The 24,755-nt window shown below is 39.2% G+C and overlaps 2 protein-coding genes across 12 annotated transcripts in view; one reads left to right on the top strand and one right to left on the bottom strand.

The window, feature by feature from the left end:
* Positions 1-24,253, top strand: part of pdzd7b (PDZ domain containing 7b) — a 49,834-nt gene extending 25,581 nt beyond the window's left edge. For 7 of the 10 annotated variants that reach the window (XM_058794679.1, XM_058794680.1, XM_058794678.1 and 4 more), the window contains exons 17-18: positions 4,055-4,136; positions 4,361-4,483. The gene's annotated coding sequence lies outside the window, so the exon portion shown is untranslated. Of the gene's footprint in view, positions 1-4,054; positions 4,484-7,298; positions 7,441-18,569 lie in introns of those variants that run through there. The other 3 variants (XM_058794673.1, XM_058794671.1, XM_058794672.1) reach the window with 3 other exon arrangements.
* The window catches only part of lzts2b (leucine zipper, putative tumor suppressor 2b), a 28,947-nt gene extending 4,591 nt beyond the window's left edge, over positions 1-24,356 (bottom strand). The window contains exons 1-4 of one of the 2 annotated variants that reach the window (XM_058794681.1): positions 24,273-24,356; positions 7,282-7,710; positions 5,779-6,312; positions 4,411-4,680 (exon numbers count right to left, since the gene is read on the bottom strand). In XM_058794681.1, the coding sequence (XP_058650664.1) occupies positions 4,411-4,680; positions 5,779-6,312; positions 7,282-7,683 (1,206 nt within the window). In that variant the 5' untranslated portion in view covers positions 7,684-7,710; positions 24,273-24,356. Of the gene's footprint in view, positions 1-4,410; positions 4,681-5,778; positions 6,313-7,281; positions 7,711-15,175; positions 15,667-24,272 lie in introns of those variants that run through there. The other variant, XM_058794682.1, reaches the window with a different exon arrangement.
* Between the last annotated feature and the right edge of the window lie 399 nt (positions 24,357-24,755).

The raw sequence follows: 24,755 nt of genomic DNA, 5'->3' as shown, positions 1-24,755 counted from the left end.
AGTTCAGAATCAGCTGAGAAGCAAAAATGTGACCCTGGACCACAAAACCAGCCATAAGGGTCAATTTTTGGAAATTTTGGAAATTCTGGCACAACTAAGAGAAATGCAACAAGTTCAGAACCTAGGGCTGCACGATAATTCACAATGAAATCGCAATTGCGATTAGGCAAAAGCTGCAATTGTCATGCGCATCTTACATTTAGTCATTTAGCAGACGCTTTTATCCAAAGCTACTTACAAACGAGGACAATGGAAGCAATCAGAATCAACAAAAGAGCAATGATACGCAAGTGCTATGACAAGTCTCAGTTAGCTTAATGCAGTACACATAACAAGGTTTATTTTAATTATATAATAAATAAAAAGAAATCTTGTCAGTGAAGCACGGTTCTGTGATCAGTAGTACATCTCCAGAAGAAACCCAGGCAATCCCTATAGAAGTAGCTGAATAAACAGAACTGCTTTCATTGATTCAGCGTGACTAATAAACACAGGACTACAACAATATATGATTTATCTGAGTTCTTATTATAATTATTATTAGAATTTTCATTATAATCAAGTATATGTGAGGATTTAACCTCCTCGCCCCTCTGAGGAACCTGATGACCAAGTCGATGGTGTCCACTACCACTGGAGGTAGCCCACCTAGAACCTCCGCGGCCCGTCCAGGGACCACACGTGGAGATTCCACAGGTCTGGAGGCGGGTGCCAGAGGGTGCCCCCTCTCTCTGAGAAAGGAGATCCCTCCTCAGAGGAATTTGCCAAGGAGGGGCTGTCGTGAGGAGCATTAGTTTTGGGAGCGATTGGGCCAATATGGCGCCACTAAGAGGACCTGCTCCTCGTCCTCCCTGACCTTGCACAGTGTCTGTGCGAGAAGGCTCACTGGGGGAAACGCATACTTGCGTAGGCCCCGAGGCCAGCTGTGTGCCAGCGCGTCCGTGCCCAGGGTCCCCTCGGACAGGGAGTAACACAGCTGGCAGTGGGACGTGTCCAGGGAGCCAAACAGGTCTACCTGAGCGTCCCCGAAGTGTCTCCAAATCAGCTGGACTGTCTCAGGGTGGAGTCGGCATTCTCCCGGAAGGGTGGGCTGACGTGAAAGCTCGTGGGCTGCACAATTGAGCTCGCCTGGGACATGAACGGCATAAAGCAACCTCAGATGCTTCTGATTCCAAAGGAGGAGATGGCGGGCGAGTTTGCGACATGCGACGGGAGCATAGACCGCCTTGGTGTCCCTGTATTCGCATAACTGCCCTCGAGACTGGGCCAGTATGTAAAACCCTGACCTCATCTCGGCTGGAGGGACTGGCTGTATCACGTCCTTCACCAGCAGGACCGCAATCTCTGCATGCAAGACAGGAGCATCTTTGTCCAGCACAGAGGTGAACCGAATGCCCCTGAACTTGGGAGGGCGCCGGGCGAATTGAATCGCATAGCCTCATAGTTCTCATGAGCCAGCGAGACGGTCTGGGGAGATCTAGCCAGGCCCCCAGCAACCGAACAAGCGGGACTAGGGGAACCACCGACATACCCGCAGTGGGGCAGTGAGGTGGAGCACAGGGACCCGACCCGGAAGGCAGCGCATCCCGGAGTGGGGTCTGAGTGCGCGGTGTGACACTTACCTGGCTCCACGGTTGGGCAGGGGGCACGTGAGGAGGCATAGCATCCACGAGCCGGGCCCTGCTGCCCACTGGCAAAAGGAGAGGGGGACGGGGGTGTTGAGGCAGCAGGAGGGCGCCCTCGGCGACGAGCAGGCGGAGGGACTACGGCTGGCGGTGGGGTGGAGACAGTAGCAGACCGCCAGGGCAGGATGTGACGGAACGCCTCCGTTTGCTTCTGTGCGGCGGAGAACTGTTGGGCAAAGCTCTCCACCGCTTCGCCGAATAGGCCGGCCTGGAAGATAGGGGATATCCGCCAGGGTCAGCCATAGGTGGCGCTCCTGAACCACTTAAGTGGACATCGTCTGACCCAGGGACCGCGCTGTGACTTTTGTCACCCTCAGGGTGAGGTCCGCCGCTGTGCGCAGCTCCTGCAACACACCTGGGTTAGCACCACCCTCGTGCAGCTGCTTTAATGCCTTGGCCTGGTGGACCTGCAGGAGGGCCATGGCGTGCAGGGCAGAATCGGCCTGTCCAGCAGCTCTGTAAGCCTTGGCCATTAGAGCGGACAAGATCTTACAGGCCCTGGACGAGAGGCGTGGATTACCCCACCAGGTGGCGGCATTTTGCAGTAGCGCTCTCGACTGGGGGGATCTCCACATACACTTGGGCCGCTCCATCATCGAGGGTGGTGAGGACGGAGGAGGTGCTAGCTCTGTTTCAGGCAGAAAAACACACCGTGCTGCGCTGTCACGGGAACATCCCAGCTGAAGATAATGAGGAAATTACGCTCCTTCACCAAGTGCATTCCAAACGACTACATAATGACACGCACGTGCCCTGCTCACTCCCAAGTCCCCACTCCAAGGGGATAGGGATGATCACTTCCATTTGGAAAATGCCCGTGAATCGTTCAACCGCGATTCGTGTATCGTTACACCCCTAGTCTGCACGTGTTCGCCTTTTATACCCGTACTGCGGGGTACAATGCAAAGCATGCACGCCAACTGTCATTGGCTTGTTTTGTTAACACTCGAAGGTGATTGAGCTCTCTGGGAAGATTCCCAATTGCGTCAGTCTCTCTGACAGCTGTCATTGTCGCAGAGTGATTTCTTAGATTTCAGAACCGTGCGATTATATCATCTGCGTTTTTATTTATTTATTTATTTATTTATTTTTCGCAGCTTGTCAGTGAATTACGGCTCTGTGTAGTAAATGCTGCTCCATCTGAAAGCACGTGATGGAGATTTACTACTGATTACAGAACTAGCTTTACTGACAAGATGCGCATGACTATCGCATTCAATTAATCTTGCAGCCCTATCAGAACCAGCTGAGAAACAGTTTCTAAATTGTAAAGCACTGTTTGCTGCATGCTTTTGCTCAGTGGGGAAGTTGTGGCACAATGGTTAGAGAGTCAGACTCGTAACCCAAAGGTTGTGGGTTTGAGTCTCTGTACCGGCAGGGATTGTAGGTGGGGGGAGTGAATGTCCCACTGCTCTGTGTGTGTGTGTGAGAGTGAGTAAATGCAGAGCACTAATTCCGAGTATGGGTTACCATACTTGGCCACATGTCATTTCACTTTTATATAATATATTCCAAGTTTAATTCATGACTTTGGAAATGTAGCTAATGACACAAAAGTGCACTTCTGGGAGTTTACAAACTCCGTGCCCAAAATAAAATGAAGCTGCACCAATTATTGGGCCACATAAATCATGTAACATACCTAAAAAAAGACACCGCAAACTGATTTATTCAGAAACAAGGCAAGTGACTACTGTCTTTATGAATGGGTTACTGAATCATTGACTCACTTGATTTGTTCAAAAACATGGATTCATTCAGTAACGAAACACCACTGTGTTGCTGGGAGACACAAAACAGTTCTGCTGTGGCTCTGATTGGAACCATTTTCATCAGCGAAATTGAGAAAACAGCCAATATTGTGTCTAAAATGTAAGTCACTTAATTTTAACTTCTTGTTTATTGAACTGCTATTGTATAAAACCACATTGCAATCGTGTTGAAACATCTTGGTCGTGCAATTTTGCATACCTAAATCATATATTATAAATATATATATATATTTATAACCGCAGTATGCATCTATAGCTTTATGTGTGCTGCTCTCTCACACACTCACTCAGGCTGCGCAAGCCTCGTCTGGCACGATATAAATACATTATCAGAAGTGTGTAAGTGTGATGTCAAAACAGACCGGCTCGAAATCGACAGAATGACGGTTCGGGCCGATCATGCGGAAAACCGGCTAATTCCGGTCCCTGGCTGGTCGATCGGTGCATCTTTAAGAAGATTGCTTTAAGAACACCGATAAACCATATATTGTCACAATCATATGTTTATTTTCTTCAAGTTTCCTCAATTTAAAATTTCTTGATCTGCGTTTTATTCAGGCTAATACAGCCATAACTTGATACCTTTGTCCATATTAGGGATTTCCTGGAGCGTCATCAGTGCTATTATTTCTGCGATGCATGTGTGGAGTTTCTGCGCAAGAGCGCCCTCCGGCTTCCGGTATGAATTAAACAGTCATTACATTACATGGATACTCAGTAATGCTCACAACACCCTGTTTTGGGTAAAAATAAGAAAGATAATACTTCTCTCTAAAGAAACAGGATTCCCTGAATTATTGTCATTTGATATCGTTATCGCAATAAATACCAGAAATTATCATGATATATTTTGAAGCCCATATCGCCCATCCCTAATATCCTGTGATGTCGTCCACTTCTCAGAGCGCTTGCGGTTGAGTGGAACGCACCCGTAGTGTGTCATTGCTCCTCACCTCCCACTTGGTCTCCTCCAGTCTGGGCCCCAGCTGTGTGTGTTCTCGTTCGAAGGAGGCGCAGCGATCCTCGAGCCTCTGGCGCTCCTGCAGGAGCTGCGTCATGTCCTCCTGCTGCTTCTTCTTCTCCTGCTGCAGCTGAAACATCTGGAGCTGCAGGAGCTGCTGCTCGCGCTGCGCCTTATGAGACGCCTTCTGCATCTTAGCTGCACACGTCTGTCTGAACTCCTCCATCTCCAGCTCCGTGCGCTTCTGACGCTCCTCGTACACCTGCACCAACACACAGAGTTTAGCATCTGCTACAAATTAGCGTGCAATTTTTAGTTTGTATGTTTAAGGCCTGTTAAACATAAATGTGACCCTGCACCACAAAACAAGTCATAAGGGTCAATTTTATGAAATTTATGATTTTTACATCATCTGAAAGCTGAATAAATAAGCTTTCCATTAATGTATGGTTTGTTAGGATATGACAATATTTGGATATGGGTAGTTGACGTATCAATGTGTCCTATGGTGCGACAGAAAAATGTTTAAAAAAAACTCTAACTTTGAAGATAAACCTCTCTCATGCTATTTGTAACTCTAAAGCTGCGGTCACACTGCTCTTTTCGCTCCATTGACTTCCATTCATGCGTCAGACTGCATGCGCAAGCCCGTGTGAAAAGTTTTCGCATTTCGCTGCGTTCCAAAGTTCAAACTGGGTGAACTCAGGCCTGCAAATTCGCATCACGTGATACCGTGTGACCAACGGCTGACCGATACGTCACAGCATGACCTTCTATCTGAATTAAAAGAAAACTGCAGCAAGAAAGTGGAGTAGATTGTATGTTTTTACATTTTAGATGTATTATTATGTTACGTGTTGAATTTAAGTTTTTAAATATGTAATTTTTAAAACTTTAATTGTTTATTGTAATTTATTAAATATATTTAATAATTTGTATAAATACAAAATACATTTATTTATTTTTAGAATGTGATAGTTTATTTATTTGACAGTGTATAATTTTTAACAAATCTTTCCATTTAATGCATTGTACCAGATTTTGGCAAATTTGTATCTGCATTTTTATTTATATTATTATGATTATTATTTAAAAATTATTTCTTAGGAGGAAATGAATGAGATGTTTACTTCTGGATCCGACTGTTGAGCTCTTGGGTTTCCTCATTCGTTTTCATATCTGGTATTTTTCCACAGTAGTCTGGCTTAACTTTAAATTACATTGACATTGATTAAATTACATGGTAAAACAAATTAATTTCTTGATGACCAACATTCATTTTCATCAAACCCTCCTAATAGAGATCATTTTCTCCCTTGAATACTCTTAAGTCGAGATGAAAAGCGTCTCTCGCACACACCTGACAGATAGCTGCTTCGTTCTCGTCCAGGTTTTCTCGGAGCCGCTGAAGCTCCAGGTCTCGATCCCTCAGTTTGTCCTCCAGGTCTCTGACGATTGCCTCGTAGGCCTCGATGGGCGGCGGGCTCAGCGGGTCGGTCAGCAGCGGGCCGCGGCCGCTCAGGGAGCCCGTGCTCTTGCTGGACGAGGAGCGGCCGCTGTCGGAGTTGGAGTGTCCGTGATGTTTGCCGGCCTCGCTCTGGCTCTGGCTCTGGCTCGGCCCGTTATACGCCGGCAGGTTGGTTAAGGAGTTGCGTGCCGTGTCCGTCATGGTAAAGGACTGGCTGAACAAAGCGTTACGAGCGCCGCTGAAAGAGCTGCGCCGTTCCGTCGTCATGGGCGAGATGTCTTCGTCTTCTGGAGAAAGCATGCTGAGGTTTCCTTGGCTTCCCGACAGACCGGCTCTGAGCTGCGGGGACAGATACTGCACGCCGTTACGGCTCCGAGGGACCACGGGTTTGAAGGCAGTGGGTCTGATTATGGCCTGCTGAACGTTCTGAGAGAAACAAACATCAGAAATCATGAAGCATTACCAGCAGTAGCGTTAATTTTTTTCACAGACAAAGATGAGACGATAACGAACTAAAACTCGTTTTAAATGACAAAAACTGGGACAAAAATACATTGCATCCATGCATTCGGGTTTTAAAGGGATAGCAGCCTAATTTAGTTGCTACTGTCCAAGTCATTGATGTTAATCAAACAACAAAAGAAAGACAGAAAATCACTCATTACTCTTGACTGAATCACTTTAGTAGCTCTTATAGAAATAAATATGTCTGCTTGAAAGAATGAAGAATATGGTAAACAAGTTGTTATAAAGAATGCATAATTAGTCTATATAACCATTGGTATTTCATTGAAAAGAAGACCAGGTGGTTTTATTTAATTTTAACATAAAGGCATGTTGTGTGTCACTGCAGTTAAATCAGTCTATCATGATGAAACCTTAATATCAAACCTATATAACGACTTTGGAAATTTTACATTTATATACTGTTTGGTCTTCATTTAAAAATAAAGCACTAAAAATTTTAATTCACATTTAAAACAGCTGTATTAAAGAAGTTTTGGCACATTTCATACACAATGGTAATTCAAAGTGCTTCACATAAAAGTGATTAAGCATTATCATAAAAGGTATGAAGGAAATTAAAATAAAGCTATAAAATTGTGTAGCTAGCACAATACAGTATAAATAAAAACTAATATTAAAGATAAAAATTGCATACACAGTTGCTATTAAATTATTTGTTGTTAAAGATTTACTTTACCTTTCTCATTGTTTAGTGCTCATTTAATTAATATAAATAAATAAAAGATTAATACATGTATTTATTTATATACATATGTATAATTTCAGTATTTTTTTAAGTTATTGGCCTTTATTATGATAAGATAAGAATTGATAGGAGATATAAGAGGGGTAAAGGATTATTTTATTAATCTCTAATCCTGTACTCACTCTTTCTAATTGTCCAGACACTGGAACCAGTTTCGGAGGTCCGTCCACACCAGTTGAACCCACATCCAAATGATTATCGTTCCAGTCTCTTATCAAGTCCTCATGTGAATATGAGCGAGTCCCGAAGCCCTTGGCTCTGCTGGTGACGGCCCTCCTCTTGCTGGACGGAGTCCGGCTTCCCTGTGAGGTTTCGGACAGCAGGCGTCCGGAGCCCGGTGTGCCCTTGCGGAATTTGGTGCTGACCTCTATGTTTGCGCGGTCAGGATAAGTGACGTGACTCTGCATCATGCTGCTGACGGCACCCATCGCTCCCATCAGAGGAGGCGAGGCGGGATGGAGACGCGGGTCCAGGCCTGGTCCTGGATGGTCAATGGACACAGGGAGAGACTGGACCAGCGCCATGACCGATGACACGCAAACTCAGAAAACCTGCACGGAGAAAGAGAGAAACCATGAACATCACAACGGAGGCAGAGTGTGTGGTGAAGGTGTTGGAGACCAGTGGCCTGTAGCACGAAGTGAGATGAACAAACTCAGTTTAAGTTTAGAGTTGACAAATCCAACCGGAGTTAGATCAGGTTCAGCAGGCTCACGAACGCAGGAATAAACACTGCTGCTGCCGCAAACGTTTGAGAAGGCAGCAGAAAGAAAATATCTGACTATGCAAAAGAATCAGCTGAATTTAATCATTTCTATACTTTCACAAAGAGCTCAAAAAAAATACATATTGTTTAGTCATTTTAAAAGCTTTATATATTGAAACTTATTTATAGGCAATTCAATTAATTCATGTAAATTACCGTATTGTCCCGAATATAAGACGACCCTGATTATAAGACGACCCCCCTTTTTCCAGATGTACCTGTTGGAAAAAGGCTTTTTGAAAACCAAATCTTGTTTTTTTTTTTTTCTCTCTCTCTGTAAAACACATTTATTCTTAAATTATTTTCATATTGCATATTTTTCCAATTCTAATTTTTGTTTTGAAAGTATGGTAAATACTGGTAAAATGTACCAACAATGACATTGGAACATTTTGATATACCATTGAAATAACAGGTAGCCCATCTGAATTATATAACAATTAGGCTATCCAACTCATAGTAGCCTACCAAAATGTTATTAACAGTAGACGTGAAATCTTATTGTAGTCTTCAAATCTGGGTACTGTCTTATGTTTTAAAATCACATACAGAGGAAGTTTGGTCCCATCAGACTAACATGACAGTCACGATCATGCTGCTGTAAGCTTTTCTTTTTCATTTGTTTTCACTCGCGATATTTACAACACACATTACATTACATATTTCATGGCACACTCGTTTTATGCGTTTTTGGCGCCACCTATTGTTGTGGGTGTATTATTGACATGTCAAAGTCTAGACCCTGAATATAAGACGAACACGTTTTTTCAGATGTATTTCCAAGAAAAAAACATCGTCTTATATTCGGGTCAATACGGTAATGCAAATCTAATATTAATACTTTATAATTATATAATGAATAATTATAATTCATATGATATTAATGTAATAAATAATTAGCAGCAAAAGGCAATTCTTCTACTCTAAACTGCTTTAATTTGATACGGGGGAGTGACTTAATTGCATCAGATATATGTCTCTTTGCTCACAGCTGATTGGTCCAGTTTGGGTTTGCGATCTCTAACCCAGAATAAAACCTGCTCTGGAGCAGGGTAGCCGTATAGCGTGAGTTACCATGGTGATGAAACCCGCTCAGAACCAACCCACCTTCTTGAGTTTGCTCAAACTAAACTTGAACTTACCTGAAAGCGGCTTCGTGCTACAGGCCACAGGGTTCCTCAATTAGTTTTCACCAAGGGACAAATTCTGCCAAACAATACCGAGCCAAGGGCCACAGACCATGTTAGGACCAAAATATTTGCTTGTTGTTACTGCTGTTTTTGTTATTGTTGTTAAAAGAGTCACAAGATAAATATTCTGTCCCCCCACCCCCCCCACACACACAGTAGTCAATTTGAACATTTTTGTATTCAAATACAGAAAACGAAAGAACTTTGCCTGCTGAATATTAAAAACAAAGGAACAAACAAAAAATCTGGAACTTGATGTCTGCCATGCAGGTCAACCGTTCTGCTCATCTGCATCTCTTCTCTCTACTTTCCCTAATTGCAGATTCAATTATTAGATCTGTCAGCATTAATATTTTTATACTTAGATTTTTGGGGGGATCAAACTGTAACACTGTGTCCCAACCAGACGTGACGCAACGTGATAAAATGTATCTTTTTGGGTAAGGCATTATAACGCGAGTTACATAATCAGATTACTTTTTTCAAGTAACTAGTAATGCATTACTTTTTAATTTACAAGAAAATATCGGAGTTATTTTTTCAAATACTTTGTTTCCCCATTTATTCACTCTCCTGTTACCCATGTTGGGAGAAATCGGGAGTAAGTGCAGAGGCATGTATGGTTAGTTCTGTGTGGGCATGCATTTACTCATCTCACCTGCACAAAAACAGATTCAGTATTCCTCCAAGTGAATAAAGAACAGTGAAATGCAAACTCAGAATATGACACAAATTTGCAGTACTTAAATGGTTAATAACTCAAATATCCTTTATGTATTTAATCCTATTTTATTAACCAATGTCTTTGCTGCTGAGCTTTGATTATCAAATTCAATCATACTAATAAGCAAAAATTACTTTAGATGAACTAACATTTGTGCTTCATTTTTTTTTTTTTATTGCTAAAGAGTTGAACTTTCTTCTCCTGCGTTCTGCTGTACAGACGTGAATTTACTTTTCCTTCAGTCTGAGGTTTATTCACTTCACTTTTTGGTATGAAAGGGCTTTTACATTTACCAAAAATAGAACTATATATATTAAAAACAAACAAGCCAGCCCAGCCCAGATTTGAAAAGTAACGCTAAAGTAACACAACGCATTACTTTCCATAAAAAGTAACTGAGTAACATAATTAGTTACTTTTGTAGGGAGTAACGCAATATTATGCATTACTTTTAAAAGTAACTTTCCCCAACACTGGTTTTTGTCCTATTCACCTGCGACAGGGATTCTATTTTAGAAACAGTTTCTATTTTCTGTGACATCTCTGTGACATCGTGGCTGGAACAACAAACAAACAGTGATGATTACTCAGTAAGTACATCATTACTCAGGGAATGATAATGTGCTTTATTCAAAGTTAGAATGTTTGTAACGTGAGTGTGAATATTATTTTACGTGACCTTTTATAGCCATACTGAAAGCAACAATAGATATTTTACCTCAGACCTTGAAAAGCAATGTGAACTCAATGTGAACAACGTGTGCATACCATAACAAAGATGGTATCACTCACTCACTCAAAATTGTTCAGTTCATTCACATTTGAATCGCCTGTTTTCCGTGTCCACTTTTCATTTCGTCACGGATGTTTCCACCTATTGAGGAACCCTGGTGTAGACGGTCATTCAAAGCAACATTCCTGCTGGTCTTCTCATCAGGATTCATGCAGCATATGGGACTAATCTAGATTAGAGAAATTAATCCCAGTTTGATCTGCCTTGACAGTTTCAAACAATACAATCACTAAAGCTGATTAAATAACCGTTCATAACATCTGTGAATTTCCTTTGCTTTTACCAGAATGTGGAGGAAACCGCAATCACAGCTCTGTCATGAAACCCTAGATGGCACAGGCTGATAGGTTCGAGCTCAATCTGATATACTAACATCATTATTCACATGGCGCAGCTGATTGGTTTCTTTTCACATCAGCAGCTAATGAGCTTGCTGCGTAACAGGCTTGAGAAACCCTCCACCTCCCCAGCTCCACCTGTATAGATCTGCTTCAGGGTATTTCACATATACTGGAGTTATTTCATATGTTATATGTGCAGCAGCAGTATTTCCATGTCTGTGGATGTATTGGCAAGTCTTAGTAAGTCTCAGTACTTGCGTAGCAGATCTATTGATCTTGAACACATTATCATTATCAAGTATATTACCATGCTAAACTCTCTGAGAGTTGCCATGACAGAAATGACTGTTTTCAAACAGGTTAAACAAGTTTCAAATGCTTCTTACAAAGACAGACGGGCAGATCCGGCCCAAACTCATTCGTTTAGTCATTAGTCCATTTTAGTCTGAGCCAGTTGGGCTGTTGATACTGATTACGATTTCTTTTAGTGAAGCAGAAATTAGACATTTGGCATTTAACCAACAGCCTGCCCGGCCTAGAGAGTCATTTCAGAGGTGGAGAAAGTTAAGGTCAAGCATGTGCACTAATGCAGGGCTCAACATTAAGCCTTCACATGTGCTAAATAGGTCATTCACTTGTCAAAGTAAAAAAGTTACTTGTCTGGAATTATTAAATTTTTTTATTTTTTGCGGTGTAAATGTAATTTATTCTGAAGCAATATTCCCATCAGAATTCTATCAAAACAATACTCTGAATGAGAATCTACCACGTAAACAGATTTTTGATTACCTTAATCCGGCTAAAGTCATAATCGAAGTGAACACAAATCGAATTAAGACATGTGTTGTATTCCGATTTAAGTGCAGTATAGACATGTACAAACCGTAATCACACTATTACCATCGTGTAGGACTTTTCACCGCATTTTACGACAGAATACACACATGAGTGGATGAGCATGGCTTCAACAACGCTATCGTCTGTTTGCACGTATAGCATTACAAATAATTAACTGCACGTCTTGAAGCTTTCGTAGAATTAAAAATGAAACACTCAAAACTGTATATGGCATCATAATGAAGACGAACTATGTTTCTACATGAAATTCTGGTGGTAATGACGTGCCATTAATCGATCTATGCACTATAACGTGTAAAGCAGGAACATGAAAGGAATATTCTAAAAGCAACTCATGTAAACACCTTAATCATAATATTGTCTTTTTCAGAATAAGGTAAATAATTAGCATACTGATGTCCATGTAAACATAGTCATTGACTCACCCGATTCATTCAAATATGCTGAATCATTAAAGGTAGGGTAGGCAATTTGGGAGAGGCTATCAATAGCAAGCTAGCTTTTAAAAAGCATAAGATTCCACCCTCCCAACAAATCACTCTCCAAAGCCACGCCTCCTCCAGAACACATGACCACACACAGATAGAACAGAGGATAACCAGACGGTCAGACGCTGTCGGATCTGCTGAACAGGGTGTGCAGAGGTATGCAAATACATACGTTGACAGACAGCACAGCCTATCTTAGCCCTCGGACCGAGAGATGTGATTGGACGAACATTTTATGGTCCTACACCTTTCACAGATGATACAGCATTTAACTTAGGGATTGCTATCAGGATGTGAAGAGACTTTCAACCAGCAGAACAAAACATGTTTGTGAACCAAATCACCTGCCCTGCCTTTAAATCTTAGTAAATCGGTCATTCACTTGACTAATTAAAAAAGTTGCTTGACCGGTTGCTTTTGTGGTCTAAATGTAATTTATCCTGAAGCAAAATTCCCATCAGTGTTTTATCAACTCTTACTTACATTTTTTAAATTTATGAATGGCTCACTGAATCATTGACTCACCCAATTCATTCAAAAATGCTGAATCATTAAGTAACGAATCACTGATGTGTTGACATTATCAGTCAACATTTATGACCCTGGAGCACAAAACCAGTCTTAAAGGAACACTCCACTTTTTTTGGAAATAGGCTCATTCTCCAACTCCCCGAGTTAATAAGTTGAGTTTTACCGTTGTGGAATCCATTCAGCCGATCTCCGGGTCTGGCGATAGCACTTAATAATAATCAAGGAACTTTGCTGCCGTACCATGGCGCAGTGATATGACGTAGCGCCTGAAAGTAGTCCCCAGCTATATTATAACTAGGTACCTAGCTAGGGACTACTTTCAGGCGCTGTGTCATATCACTGCGCCATGGTACGGCAGCAAAGTTCCTTGATTATTACGCCGGAATGAGAGTATAGTTCCTAATCATATCAGCCTAGAAAATCGCAACTTCTCATTTTCCGCCGGTCTTAGTACACGATATAACTACAGAAGAGTCAAGTTTTAAATAGGACAAATATCGAAACTCTTTGGTCATTTTTGAACGCGATGCTACTGGTCTAATCGGATTCAATGATCTATGCTAAGCTATGCTAAAAGTGCTATCGCCAGACCCGGAGATCGGCTGAATGGATTCCACAACGGTAAAACTCAACTTATTAACTCTGGGGGAGTTGGAGAATGAGCCTATTTCCAAAAAAAAGTGGAGTGTTCCTTTAAGTCGCTGGGGTATATTTGTAGCAATAGCCAACAATATATTGTATGGGTCAAAATTATCCATTTTTCTTTTATGCCAAAAATCATTAGGATATTAAGATCATGTTCCATGAAGATATTTTGTACATTTCCTACCGTAAATATATCAGAACTTAATTTTTGATTAGTAATATGCATTGCTAAGAACTTCATTTGAACAACTTTAAAGGTGATTTTCTCAATATTTAGATTTTTTTGCACCCTCAGATTCCAGATTTTCAATCCTAACAATTTTCAGATCCTAACAAACCATACATCAATGGAAAGCTCATTTATTCAGCTTTCAGATGATGTATAAATCTCAATTTCACAAAATTGACCCTTATGACTGGATTTGTGGTCCAGGGTCACATTTATGCTGAATCTAATAAAATCTGAAACATTCTCAGCAAAGTTTCTGTGCTTTTCTAGTAATTTTTTGTTACTGATGTTTTAAACAGGCTGCTTGTCCCGGACAAGCGTTAATATTGAGCCCTGACTAATGAACCAGTCACAATAATGAATACACAGAACTACACCGATCTCCTTCAGTGTTTTCATCTAAACATCATGCGGCAGGACGGCGTCGTTTCATTGTTCTGAGACACTGAAAGCTCTGTGTTCAGAAGAAAACAGCTGCGTGACTCCAGTGAAAAAGCCTTCAGCGTTTACTGCCTCCTACCACTTCCCTCTGACAAATCTGACATTTTGTCCAAGACAACAATGAGATTAAACCGAGAACAATGTGAGGGCTTTGCTTAAAGTCACATGACATAAAACAAACTCATTTACTTCCTTAATTCCAGTTGATGTTGTTTCTGTACAGAATAACATGGAAGTTCATCACATTACGGAAGCCAAACGAGGTGTGAATGTTGGCCTTTAAGTCTCTTGCTTCTCTGTATCTCTGCAATTAAAAGTCACAGATCCCAATAGCTCAGGGCCAAAAAAAATTTGGTTATGAAAATGTTGTGGGAACATTGTTTTGAAATGTTTCTAAAATGTTTCTCGTCATGATTTAAAGGTTACAAAAACATTTTTACAACATTCTATTTTCACCCAAAATATAATATTATCTGAATGTTAATTTTCAATATTCTAAGAACATTAAAGGTTTTTTGTTATTAGTTAAAGGTTACAAAAACATTTCTTAGAACGTTCAAGTACAAATAAGGACATTTGGAGAATGTTGTTCTAAGAGCATTTTTTCAACATTAAGAGAACGTTCAACAAGTGCAAATAACATCAAGATGTTCCAAGAAATTTTTCTAGACATGATGAGAGTGCATATCAAATATTAATAAAGTTAGAAGAACATTCCATAAACGTTTTGTCCTAACATTTATATAACTGTTAAAAAAACGTTGTGAGAATGTTCCCTGTTAGCCAACTCTTCCTGTGCAACAGCTATAGACTCATTCAGGTCCGTGTTATTCCTCGTGGAGAATATTAGGAGAAGTTGATACTCCACTCGGAGTCTCGGAGCAATGAAAGTCTCTTTAGGCATAGAATGGTTTTAAGATTGTACTCGTGGTCTCTTAATGCCTGTCAAACAGTGACACACACACACACACACACACACACACACACACACGGTTCTGTTAGTCACATACCTGATGTTAAATCCTGCATGTCGTTGGGTTCTGTGTCACTGATGCAGCTGTGTGTCCGTCAGTCGCTTCACTTGCACTAGCTGAAGTACTTCAGTCTCGCTCTGTCTCAGCGTGTGTGTGTGTGTGTGTGTGTGTCCCTGAGGGAAACTCATTTCTCTTCGCGTGTAAAATGTAGCTCAGTCTCCATCCCGGAGAGATCAGCGCTCATTCTCGAACCCTCTGTCTGTGCCTCCTTCCCTGTCCTTCAGTTTCTTCCCTTTTCCATCAGTACTGATGTACGGCGTGTTACAGGAATACTCCACAATCAAATACTGACAACACTAGACCAGACCGTACAGACCTATTAAACACAACACGACTCACACGCAGTTTCATCTCTTTTTGGCCACATACACACTGTAATGATTCAGTGGTTCTCAACTAGGCCTGCGACGTCCACTAGAGGGCCTCAAGACGACTAAAAATGATGAAAACAAGACAAAACCAAGCTAAGAACCAAGATTCTCACGGTTTCTATTAAATTAATCAAATCTTAATAACAGATACACATTTTTCTAGATATGCCATAGATGTGAAATATATTATTGTGTGGAGATGGTAAGTAAAAAATATTTTTTAATATTTTAAAATAATTTTTACATTTAATATAATACAGCATAAAATATTTTATCGATTGGAAATTGTAAGTAAAATACATTTTTAATTTTTTTTAAATATCTGTTACTATTATAACAAATGTTTTTTTGACAAATAATAAATGCAATTAAATATTTTTTTACAATTAATATACAATTAATGTTCAGTATTATCAATTTAACTGCACTGACACTGCGGAATGAGAACAAAATCTGAACCTGAATAATGACACTATTGGCTTCTGTACAGCTGAAATTGAATTTTCTGATAATCTGTATTATACAAAGCACTACAGAAATAAAATGTCACTTGACTAATGATGTAACCGAATACATCATTAGCTGAAGCACAAAAAGAAACGTTTTTTTCTTGTTAGCGGGAACATTCCATTGTATCATTTTGCAATTATGAGACTGTTACTTTTTAAATGTTTCAAACGTTGTTTCAAATGTTGCAACATTTAAAAATGTTAGTCGAATGTTCAACTGAAACGTTTCAGGAAAAACACTCCCTGAATAACAGATCTCAGAACAAACGTTTCTTTAATGTTGCTGTTTGTAACCTGCCACAACATTCGGAGCTCGTTCCCTGTGATCTGGGTATTTAACGCTGTTCGCTTGCGATCAGATCAGCGGAGACAGATGTTAATAGCAGGTGTGAACGGGAGTCTCATCTGCTTCAGTTTTTAGACGAGCTGCTACTAATTTTACTTCTTGTAAAGTATTCTGGGCCACAGATCTGTGCGATCGAGCCTCGGGGACATACGAGCATCACAAATAGCTCGACGTGGAAAATCTGAGATCGAGCCCAGATCATCTGAGTTCATCACGGCACGAGGTCTAGACATTACTATAAGAACACACTGTATGTGAACAAGCGCTAAGAAACAGGTCAGACAAACCCAAAACCTGCCAATTTAGACTACAGTGTGCATATCACTTGCATTCAAATACTAACAGCGCCGCTCGAGCAAATATGAATTCCAAACACTCAGAATGACGGTGATGAATACAAACACAGATTAAACACATCATCATCTCTCTTCACACACACTTCCACAGCAAAGTTTTGAATGAGTGTGCTGTGCTGGTATATATAGGCTAGTGTAAGTAGGCTACAGCGTGCCGTGCGTGTCTCTCTCAGGTCCTGTAAATGGGTCACACTGGACACGGTTAAATTGGTTCTACAGGCAGAACGAAGCGAAGAGGTCCAAGTTCCAGCGAAGAGAACAGAACAACACGAGACGATCAAATATAATAAGGATCAGCTCCAAAACACACACACCTTCAGTCAACATGCGTCCACACACACACACTCTATCAGGACATCTTCCCTGTTCATGCATACGATGCACCTGCAAATAATGTGATGTTTTATTAACACAAGCTTTGACTTACAGCAATCATGCAATCCATCCATAATGATTCTCATTCATACAAGGGACAAAATATACTGGTTGGACCCCACTGACTTTCAAAATATCACCTTTTTTTTGGGTGAACTATTCATTTAAACTTGAGTATACAATGTTATTAAGTGCATAAATCATCCCATCGGTCCTCGGGTCAGCAGATTCAGTAGGACGTTAAATCCTGCAGGAGCTGCTGTTATATAAGCGCTGATGGGTGATACTGGGATCTGCTGTGAGGAGATGAGAAGATGCTCCTACGTTTGATCAGCAACATATTTATGATCAGATTTCACAGAATGAGGCCATTCAAAATATATTCTGATACAAGCACAAGATATTCTGGGTCAAGGGCTGATGTCTTGAGAAAAAGACTCCATTATGACTAAACTCAGACTCGACAAGCAGATGAGTGTTTGTGTTAAGACGGCAAGAACTACAGTAATTGATCCAAAATCAATCATACTATTTCATACAATACTATTTCTGCTTCTAAATTTCATGTTTAATTTGATGTGCTACTTGCAGTTTCGTTGTAATTATTTGTGAAATTTACTTGCAATTTCTACAATTGAACATAGTACTCGCAGGGAAAGCATGAACCGATCAAATGTATGGCTTCAATGCAATGCAAGTGGCGTTGGATTAAAGCGTCTGCCAAATGCATGACTGTAAGTGAAAGTCATGCATGGGTTCGGAAAAAAATGCATGAACTGGAAAAACATTTAGTGTGAACACAAAGTTGCTTTGGAGAAAAGTGTCTACTTGCCATTCCTTGATTATTTGTAAAATTTACTAACAATTTTTGAGTCAAAATAGTTTCAAAGTAAATCCTACACCATTTTTTTCAGTGTAGATGGCAGTAATGAAAGGTATTTCAGGTGTTTCTGTTACTCGAACAATTGAATTGGTGCTTGCAACAGCAAGATCACGGGTTCGATTTCCAGGGAATGCATGAACTGATCCAATGTATGGCTTGAATGTAATGCACGTTGCATTGGATAAACGCATCTGGCAAATGGATAAATGTAAGTCATGCATTTTAATTGCAAGAAGGGAAAAAATGCATGAAGTGAATGAAAAAATGTATAGCTGCAATGCAATGTAAGTGCCAAATGAAAAGTATTTCTAAGGAAAAATGGCAACAGAAATAGTATTTTCTTGTAAAACATGCTCCAATAATCTTTATCGAGTGAATAGATTTTTATCGAGTCCATTGATTACTTCTTGCAATCCTAACTCAGCACTTGTCCCGTTGTGAGTTTGAGTTTAGTCATTGTGGAGTCTTTTATTTTTTGCTTAATAGGCCTAAAGTTGAAATGAATCATTTATCCGAATGTGTATTTGCAGCCCTGCTCTGAATCTCCTGATTCTCCCGCTCTTCTGTTTGGCCTGCGATCATCGCGGCCCAGTTTGAGTGCTTGTGTTCCTGTGCTGGGACACGAGGACAGAGATCCGGACAGCTGCGGGTCACTCCCGGTGCCCGGCGCTGCCAAGCGTTCACTGCCTACAACAGACCTACTTCAGATGACCAAAAAAACACAAATCACTGACGATTAACCCACGAAAAATCGGAGAATCCTGCAGCAGAGGGACGTGAACTGAGAGAAGAAGACGTGAAAAGATCCACTCGGCTCCTGCATGCTTTTCCTGACACTTTCCTCTGAAATTATTGTTATGATTATGATTGTTGTGTTCTTGTATGTTGTTAAAAAGAGAGTTTTCACGTCTGTCAAGCTCCACAAAGGACAGAAAATTTGATAAAAGTACCATCACAATACCATTAGAGTCCTAAAGCACACGTTTTTGGGGGGAGACAATTAAAAATACATATTAACAAAAGGATGCTAAGATTAAATTTTGCAGAAGCTGATGTGATGCTAAAGTGTTTCTCATTGGATGGTGATAAATTTATAGTTTCTTTTTTAATTATTACATTTGTTTGTTATAGTCATAAGTAAAATGGCTAAGACTGAACAATTTAAAAATGACATTAAAATGTATCTGGAAACAATATCTAAAAGTTAAAACTTGTTTTTCTGTCATTTTTTCCCTTTTCTTGTTTAGTTATATGGACTCTGGTTTGTACAACATGCTTGGTTCCCAAAAAATACATAAATAAATTATAAAAACATCATTTGATGTCGAACCTGTCACAATACTTGAGGTGCATTTGTATTCGTGAAAGAATAATAATAATAACATTTTCCATGAGTCTGTTCCTCTCTCAAAGCATTGTATGACTTCAAATAGACTTGAATTACAGCCCATGAGCCGAGCTGAGACACTTTCATGATGCTTTGATGATGCTTTTTCATCATTTTTAGAGGCTGAGTCTTTGGTCACTGTATGTGAAGATCATGTGTGCTGAACGTCTCCTTTAATGTTCCACCAACAAAACAACAGCACACGCAAACGAGGGTGCGTAAACAATCACACAATCTTCATTACTGCATCTCTCTCACAGTGTTTATATAAACGGCTGGACTTCTGCTTTTGTCTAAGCTGAGAATCAATCACAACAGAGACCTTTAACACACACAAAAGGCTTCGTCCGCTCTGATGACGGCTCTATAAATAGAGCGCATATTAATAGTGTTTTCAGAGAACTACGGGTTACGGGAAGCCACACCTGATTCATGTGCATTTCAGATATAATGCAATTATATTAATAGATCACAAAACGAACTCGATAAAAGCAGCGTAGACGTGAATCTCAAAGGCTTTCAAGAACACGTCTGAAAATAAAGCCTATTTTAAGATCTTTTGCATTGTGAAATAATTCTTGTTTATATTATTTTTAGATTTAAACATTTTCCCCTAATTTAATAATTACTGTAATGATATGCAATAAACTAGTTAACTCTAAAGTATATTGTAGAGCAGGGTTACAAAATTTTAAAGAGTTGTTAACTGAAATAAAAAATTTATATTATATATATAAAAATAATAAAAAATATACCACGGCAACATATTTCATTTTTATTTAGTTAAGGGTTTTAGCTGTTATGTATAATAATTTTTACAACCTGAAAAATGCCAAAACACAACAAATTAAAGCTTAACTAAAATGAAATTTAAAAAAAAACATAAAAGTAAAAAATAAAATTTTAATATCTAAAAATGACGTTTTTTACTGTCATTTTCTCAGGAAAAATACTGTTTATTTTTCTTTTTTTTCTCGCTCACCTCAGATTCTTCTCTGAGAAACCTTGAGACGCTCCCTGAGGAGCAACGACAAAAACATCAACAACAAGTGGCTGCACAGGAAATGATGTCATCATGCTTCAATCTGAGCACAAATGTGTGTGAGTGTGTGTCAGAGTGTGTGTGTGTGTGTGTGTGTGTGTGAGAGAGAGTTTGTTTATAGACTGGAGGAACAGCGGATGTGGGTTTGACCATCATGAGCTTCACCCACACCGAACGACTCCACCGTCAGACTTTTACATTTTATGATGAAAATAGAGGCCCACAGTGAAATGTAATACTTATTCAAAAACTAAAATCTCTAGGTCTAAACAACGCCAAACACCACTAACATCTTCATCAGCTCAGCTCACGAGTCTGTGTGCTAGAATTACCCGAGCAGTACAGAAGCGCTCTCACGGGAAGCTGAACACCTGAGCGACAGGTAAAGCCAGAATCCAGATTTCACATTACAGACGAAGACTCTCACAAACACGGAATGACATTATTCTAAAAATATGTTATTTACTAAACGGCAAGGATTACCAAACTTTCTTTGTCATCCGAACCCCTTTGAGCTAAAATATTTTCTTGAACTCTCCTTGAGATATTAATGTAATATTTCAATAATTTAACACATTCACGATTTTTAGATGGCAGTTAATTTATTTTGTTTATTTATTTTATAGACTTCCCTTAAACACTACTGAAGGAGGATGAGCAATGTTAAAATGTTTTTATTTGAAAAAAAAAAAAATCTTCATACATTTCATATCTTTTTTGTCATATTTTGAGCCAAAATATTTTTTTGACGTCTCCTTGAGATTTAAGTTAATGTCAATAATTTACCAACATATTCACATTTGTTTGATGTGACACGCAAGAAAAATAACATATTTCATTCCTTTTTAGTCAGTGTTTTATTTTGATTGTTTTTAGTTTAAATTTATTTAAACTTTGTTTAAAACTTATTTATTGATTTATTCATTAATTCATAGATTTTTTTTTTTTAAGTTATTTATTTATTTATTTATTTGTTTGTTTGATTGACTTTAACCACAATATTTTAACTTTATTTATTTTTTAATTAAAATTTTTTATAACTCACAAACCTCCCCGTCCCCTCATAAACCCCAGTTTGGGAACTAAACAAATGCAAATGAGTTGCAAATTCATCAGTCTATTCATATAGTCAACATACAGACAACTAGTCCAGTGCAGTTCCAAACAGCATGCAATAACCCAAAAATGCATAAAGTAACTGTATTTGGATTGAGAGCGTATTCTACCGCTGTCTTTGGTCGGAAACAGAAGGTCTTGAGTGAGATCACGGTCAGATCTCTCGGATTAAAGCGGTTTTCTGCTGCGGTCTGATATCAGCGCTATAATAAACAGCCAGTAATTATCACAGAGGCCTTTATCCACTAACGCCACTATCTGCCCAATGTGTCAGCAAATATGAAACGACTTTGTCTAATCAAACAGACTTCATTAAGGCTCAAACCTCATTCAGTGATTCGTCCCAGTGAAACGCAGCTGATTGGAGGTCACTGGGTCACTGGAAGGATCCAGAGACAGTAAATGTCTGACTCAACTCCTGTCGTGTTTCAGCATGTCGACTGAAATCAATGCTATAATCAATCATTTGATTGAAAATAATAACTGGATGCCATTGCAATCACATGCAATGAAGTCACATGACAGTGTTTATCATGGAATTTATTAATTTACTGTTTTTAATTTTAAGCAGCAGGCAGTGTACACTACACAATATGAAGCATTCCTCACAAAAATCACACGCATGTGCACTGAACTTGTATTTAAACTAACGCTCACACCTTTATTTGAATATTGAGTGATACTGAACATCTAGTTCCTGTATTTCAGGACTGTTTGACACACTTTAGCTTCTCCAATGGAATAAATTAATAATAGTAAAAAAAACATTTTATCTCACGATTCTGACATTTTCTGTCTGAATTCTGAGTTTACGTCTCACAATTGTTTTATGTTTCTATAACAAAAAATAAAATTAAAAAAAGGAAATTGCAACGTTTTCCTCACAATTCTGACTTTTCTTCTCAGCATTGCAATTCTGCATTTATATCTTGCGGTTCTTACAAAAATTGACCAAATTATCATATAATAAGTCACAATTACTACATTTGCTTAATGGCTTTGACAAAGCATCTGCCATTGATTGATTAACAAGCTCGTAGCTTACATTAGGTCCATTTTAACCGTTTCAGTTGCCGTATGGAGAAAATTAATTAGATTAACTTTCCGAACCAGACTGTTTCGCTCTCTTCATCTTGATGGCAGTTGCTCAAATAGTGCAGGAAATACTCAAATTAAAATCTGCTATCTTTGCTCATGGGATGACAAAGCAATTTGAGCCAAATCACGTGATCCGTAAGTGTTAAATGTCACTGATGAAGCTGCATGATGATGACGAGAGCGTGACGTGAAAGGCAGCAGACCGAGAAATATATCCATTTCACACACAACAACAATAGACAATGCTTTTTAGGATTAAATAGTGTACTTACAGCATCCACCAGCAGAGCCTAACTGGACCAAACTAACCAACCAGACCTTGACCAGTTAACATAAACTTCCTGTTTCAACAGGAAATGTCAACACGGGAAAGAAAAATGCACTTGTGCAACTATTTTATAGGCACATAAAGGACCTTTAGCCTTATCTAATATACAGTATATATATATATATATATATATATATATATATGTGACCCTGGACCACAAAACCAGTCTTAAGTCGCTGGGGTATATTTGTAGCAATAGCCAAAAATACATTGTATGGGTCAAAATTATAAATTTTTCTTTTATGCCAAAAATCATTAGGATATTAAGTAAAGATCATGTTCCATGAAGATATTTTGTAAATTTCTTACCGTAAATATATCAAAACTTCATTTTTGATTAGTAATATGCATTGCTAAGAACTTCATTTGAACAACTTTAAAGGTGATTTTCTCAATATTTAGATTTTTTTGCTCCCTCAGATTCCAGATTTTCAAATAGTTGCATCTCAGACAAATATTGTCTGATCATAAACCATACATCAATGGAAAGATGATTTATTCAGCTTTCAGATGATGTATACATCTCAATTTCGGAAAATTTACACTTAAGACGTCCAGGGTCATATATATATATATATATATATATATATATGTGTGTGTGTGTGTGTGTGTGTGTGTATGTGTGTGTGTATGTGTGTGTGTGCCATCTTTATCAACTGTTTACAGAGAATGAACCAAGACTTGAACTCATTGCTATTATGCAGCTATTTCTCCAACACTATTAAACACGAGACTCGATTATTAGACTAATTTACAGTAATTACAGACATGGGTCTGTGGGGATCCAATATATACAAATACATTAAACCAATAAATAATGTTAGTTAATCTGTTTCTTGCTTTATATCGGGGTCTCGATGGTTTGATCAGCAAGGGTTGATCTAACAGTTAATGTCAACAGTGATTAGCTAAATGCTAAACTAATGAAGAGAGAAGTTTGTGCTGTTTATAGTAAACAGTCAGTGCCATCATAAGACCTTTAACCCTCCTGATAATCACTGATACAAATCATGACCAATAACTGAATGAAGGATATTTTAAAGTCATTCACTCGTCAGAATAACCTTTCTCTCTCGTAAACCGATGAAGTTTAAAGTCAAACCCAAAACAAACTGAGGAAGAAAAACCTGCTTCAGTGTCAATAAGAGCCGCTGTCACCGTTCATAACTCCTCTCATCGATATAAAACATGATCATAAAGTACATCGTCCTGTATTCCATCTGTCTGTCAGATTACTGTACAGAAGAATCGCCTGTACTCACCATACTGTAGGGTTTGTTACTGTCCAGGTTTAATATCGCGGACTTTCTGCGCTCCCTCAGCTGTAACTGAAGTTCCCCTCTTATGCCCCTCCCCCATCATTCACGAGCCCTCTACTGTCCGAGCCTCATGAATATTAATTACGTCATGTAGCGAGCGTCAAGCGGGCTTCACCGATTGGCTAAAACCCTGACGCTGGTGGGCGGGCGCTACTCAGGTCGCGAATGAACGCAGCCGACTCTGTTGAACGTAATGAATATTAATGAGGTGTGGTGACTGGACGCTTCTGGACATTTATGAAAACGTCAGCGCGACGTAATTAATATTCATAAGATTCGCAATGTGTGAATAAGGAAATTTTAGTCATTATCACAGACATACTGCTACATGTTGTTACACGTTGCTAGAAATATTTTGCAACATAATAAATGTCTTTATCATCACTTTTGATCAATTTAAAGCATAGTGTATAATCTTACAAAAGC

This window comes from Onychostoma macrolepis, chromosome 12 (genome assembly GCF_012432095.1).
Source record: "Onychostoma macrolepis isolate SWU-2019 chromosome 12, ASM1243209v1, whole genome shotgun sequence".
Lineage (NCBI taxonomy): Eukaryota > Metazoa > Chordata > Actinopteri > Cypriniformes > Cyprinidae > Onychostoma > Onychostoma macrolepis.
Note: the sequence above shows the minus strand (reverse complement) of the source record. Positions and strands in the feature narration are given on the sequence as shown.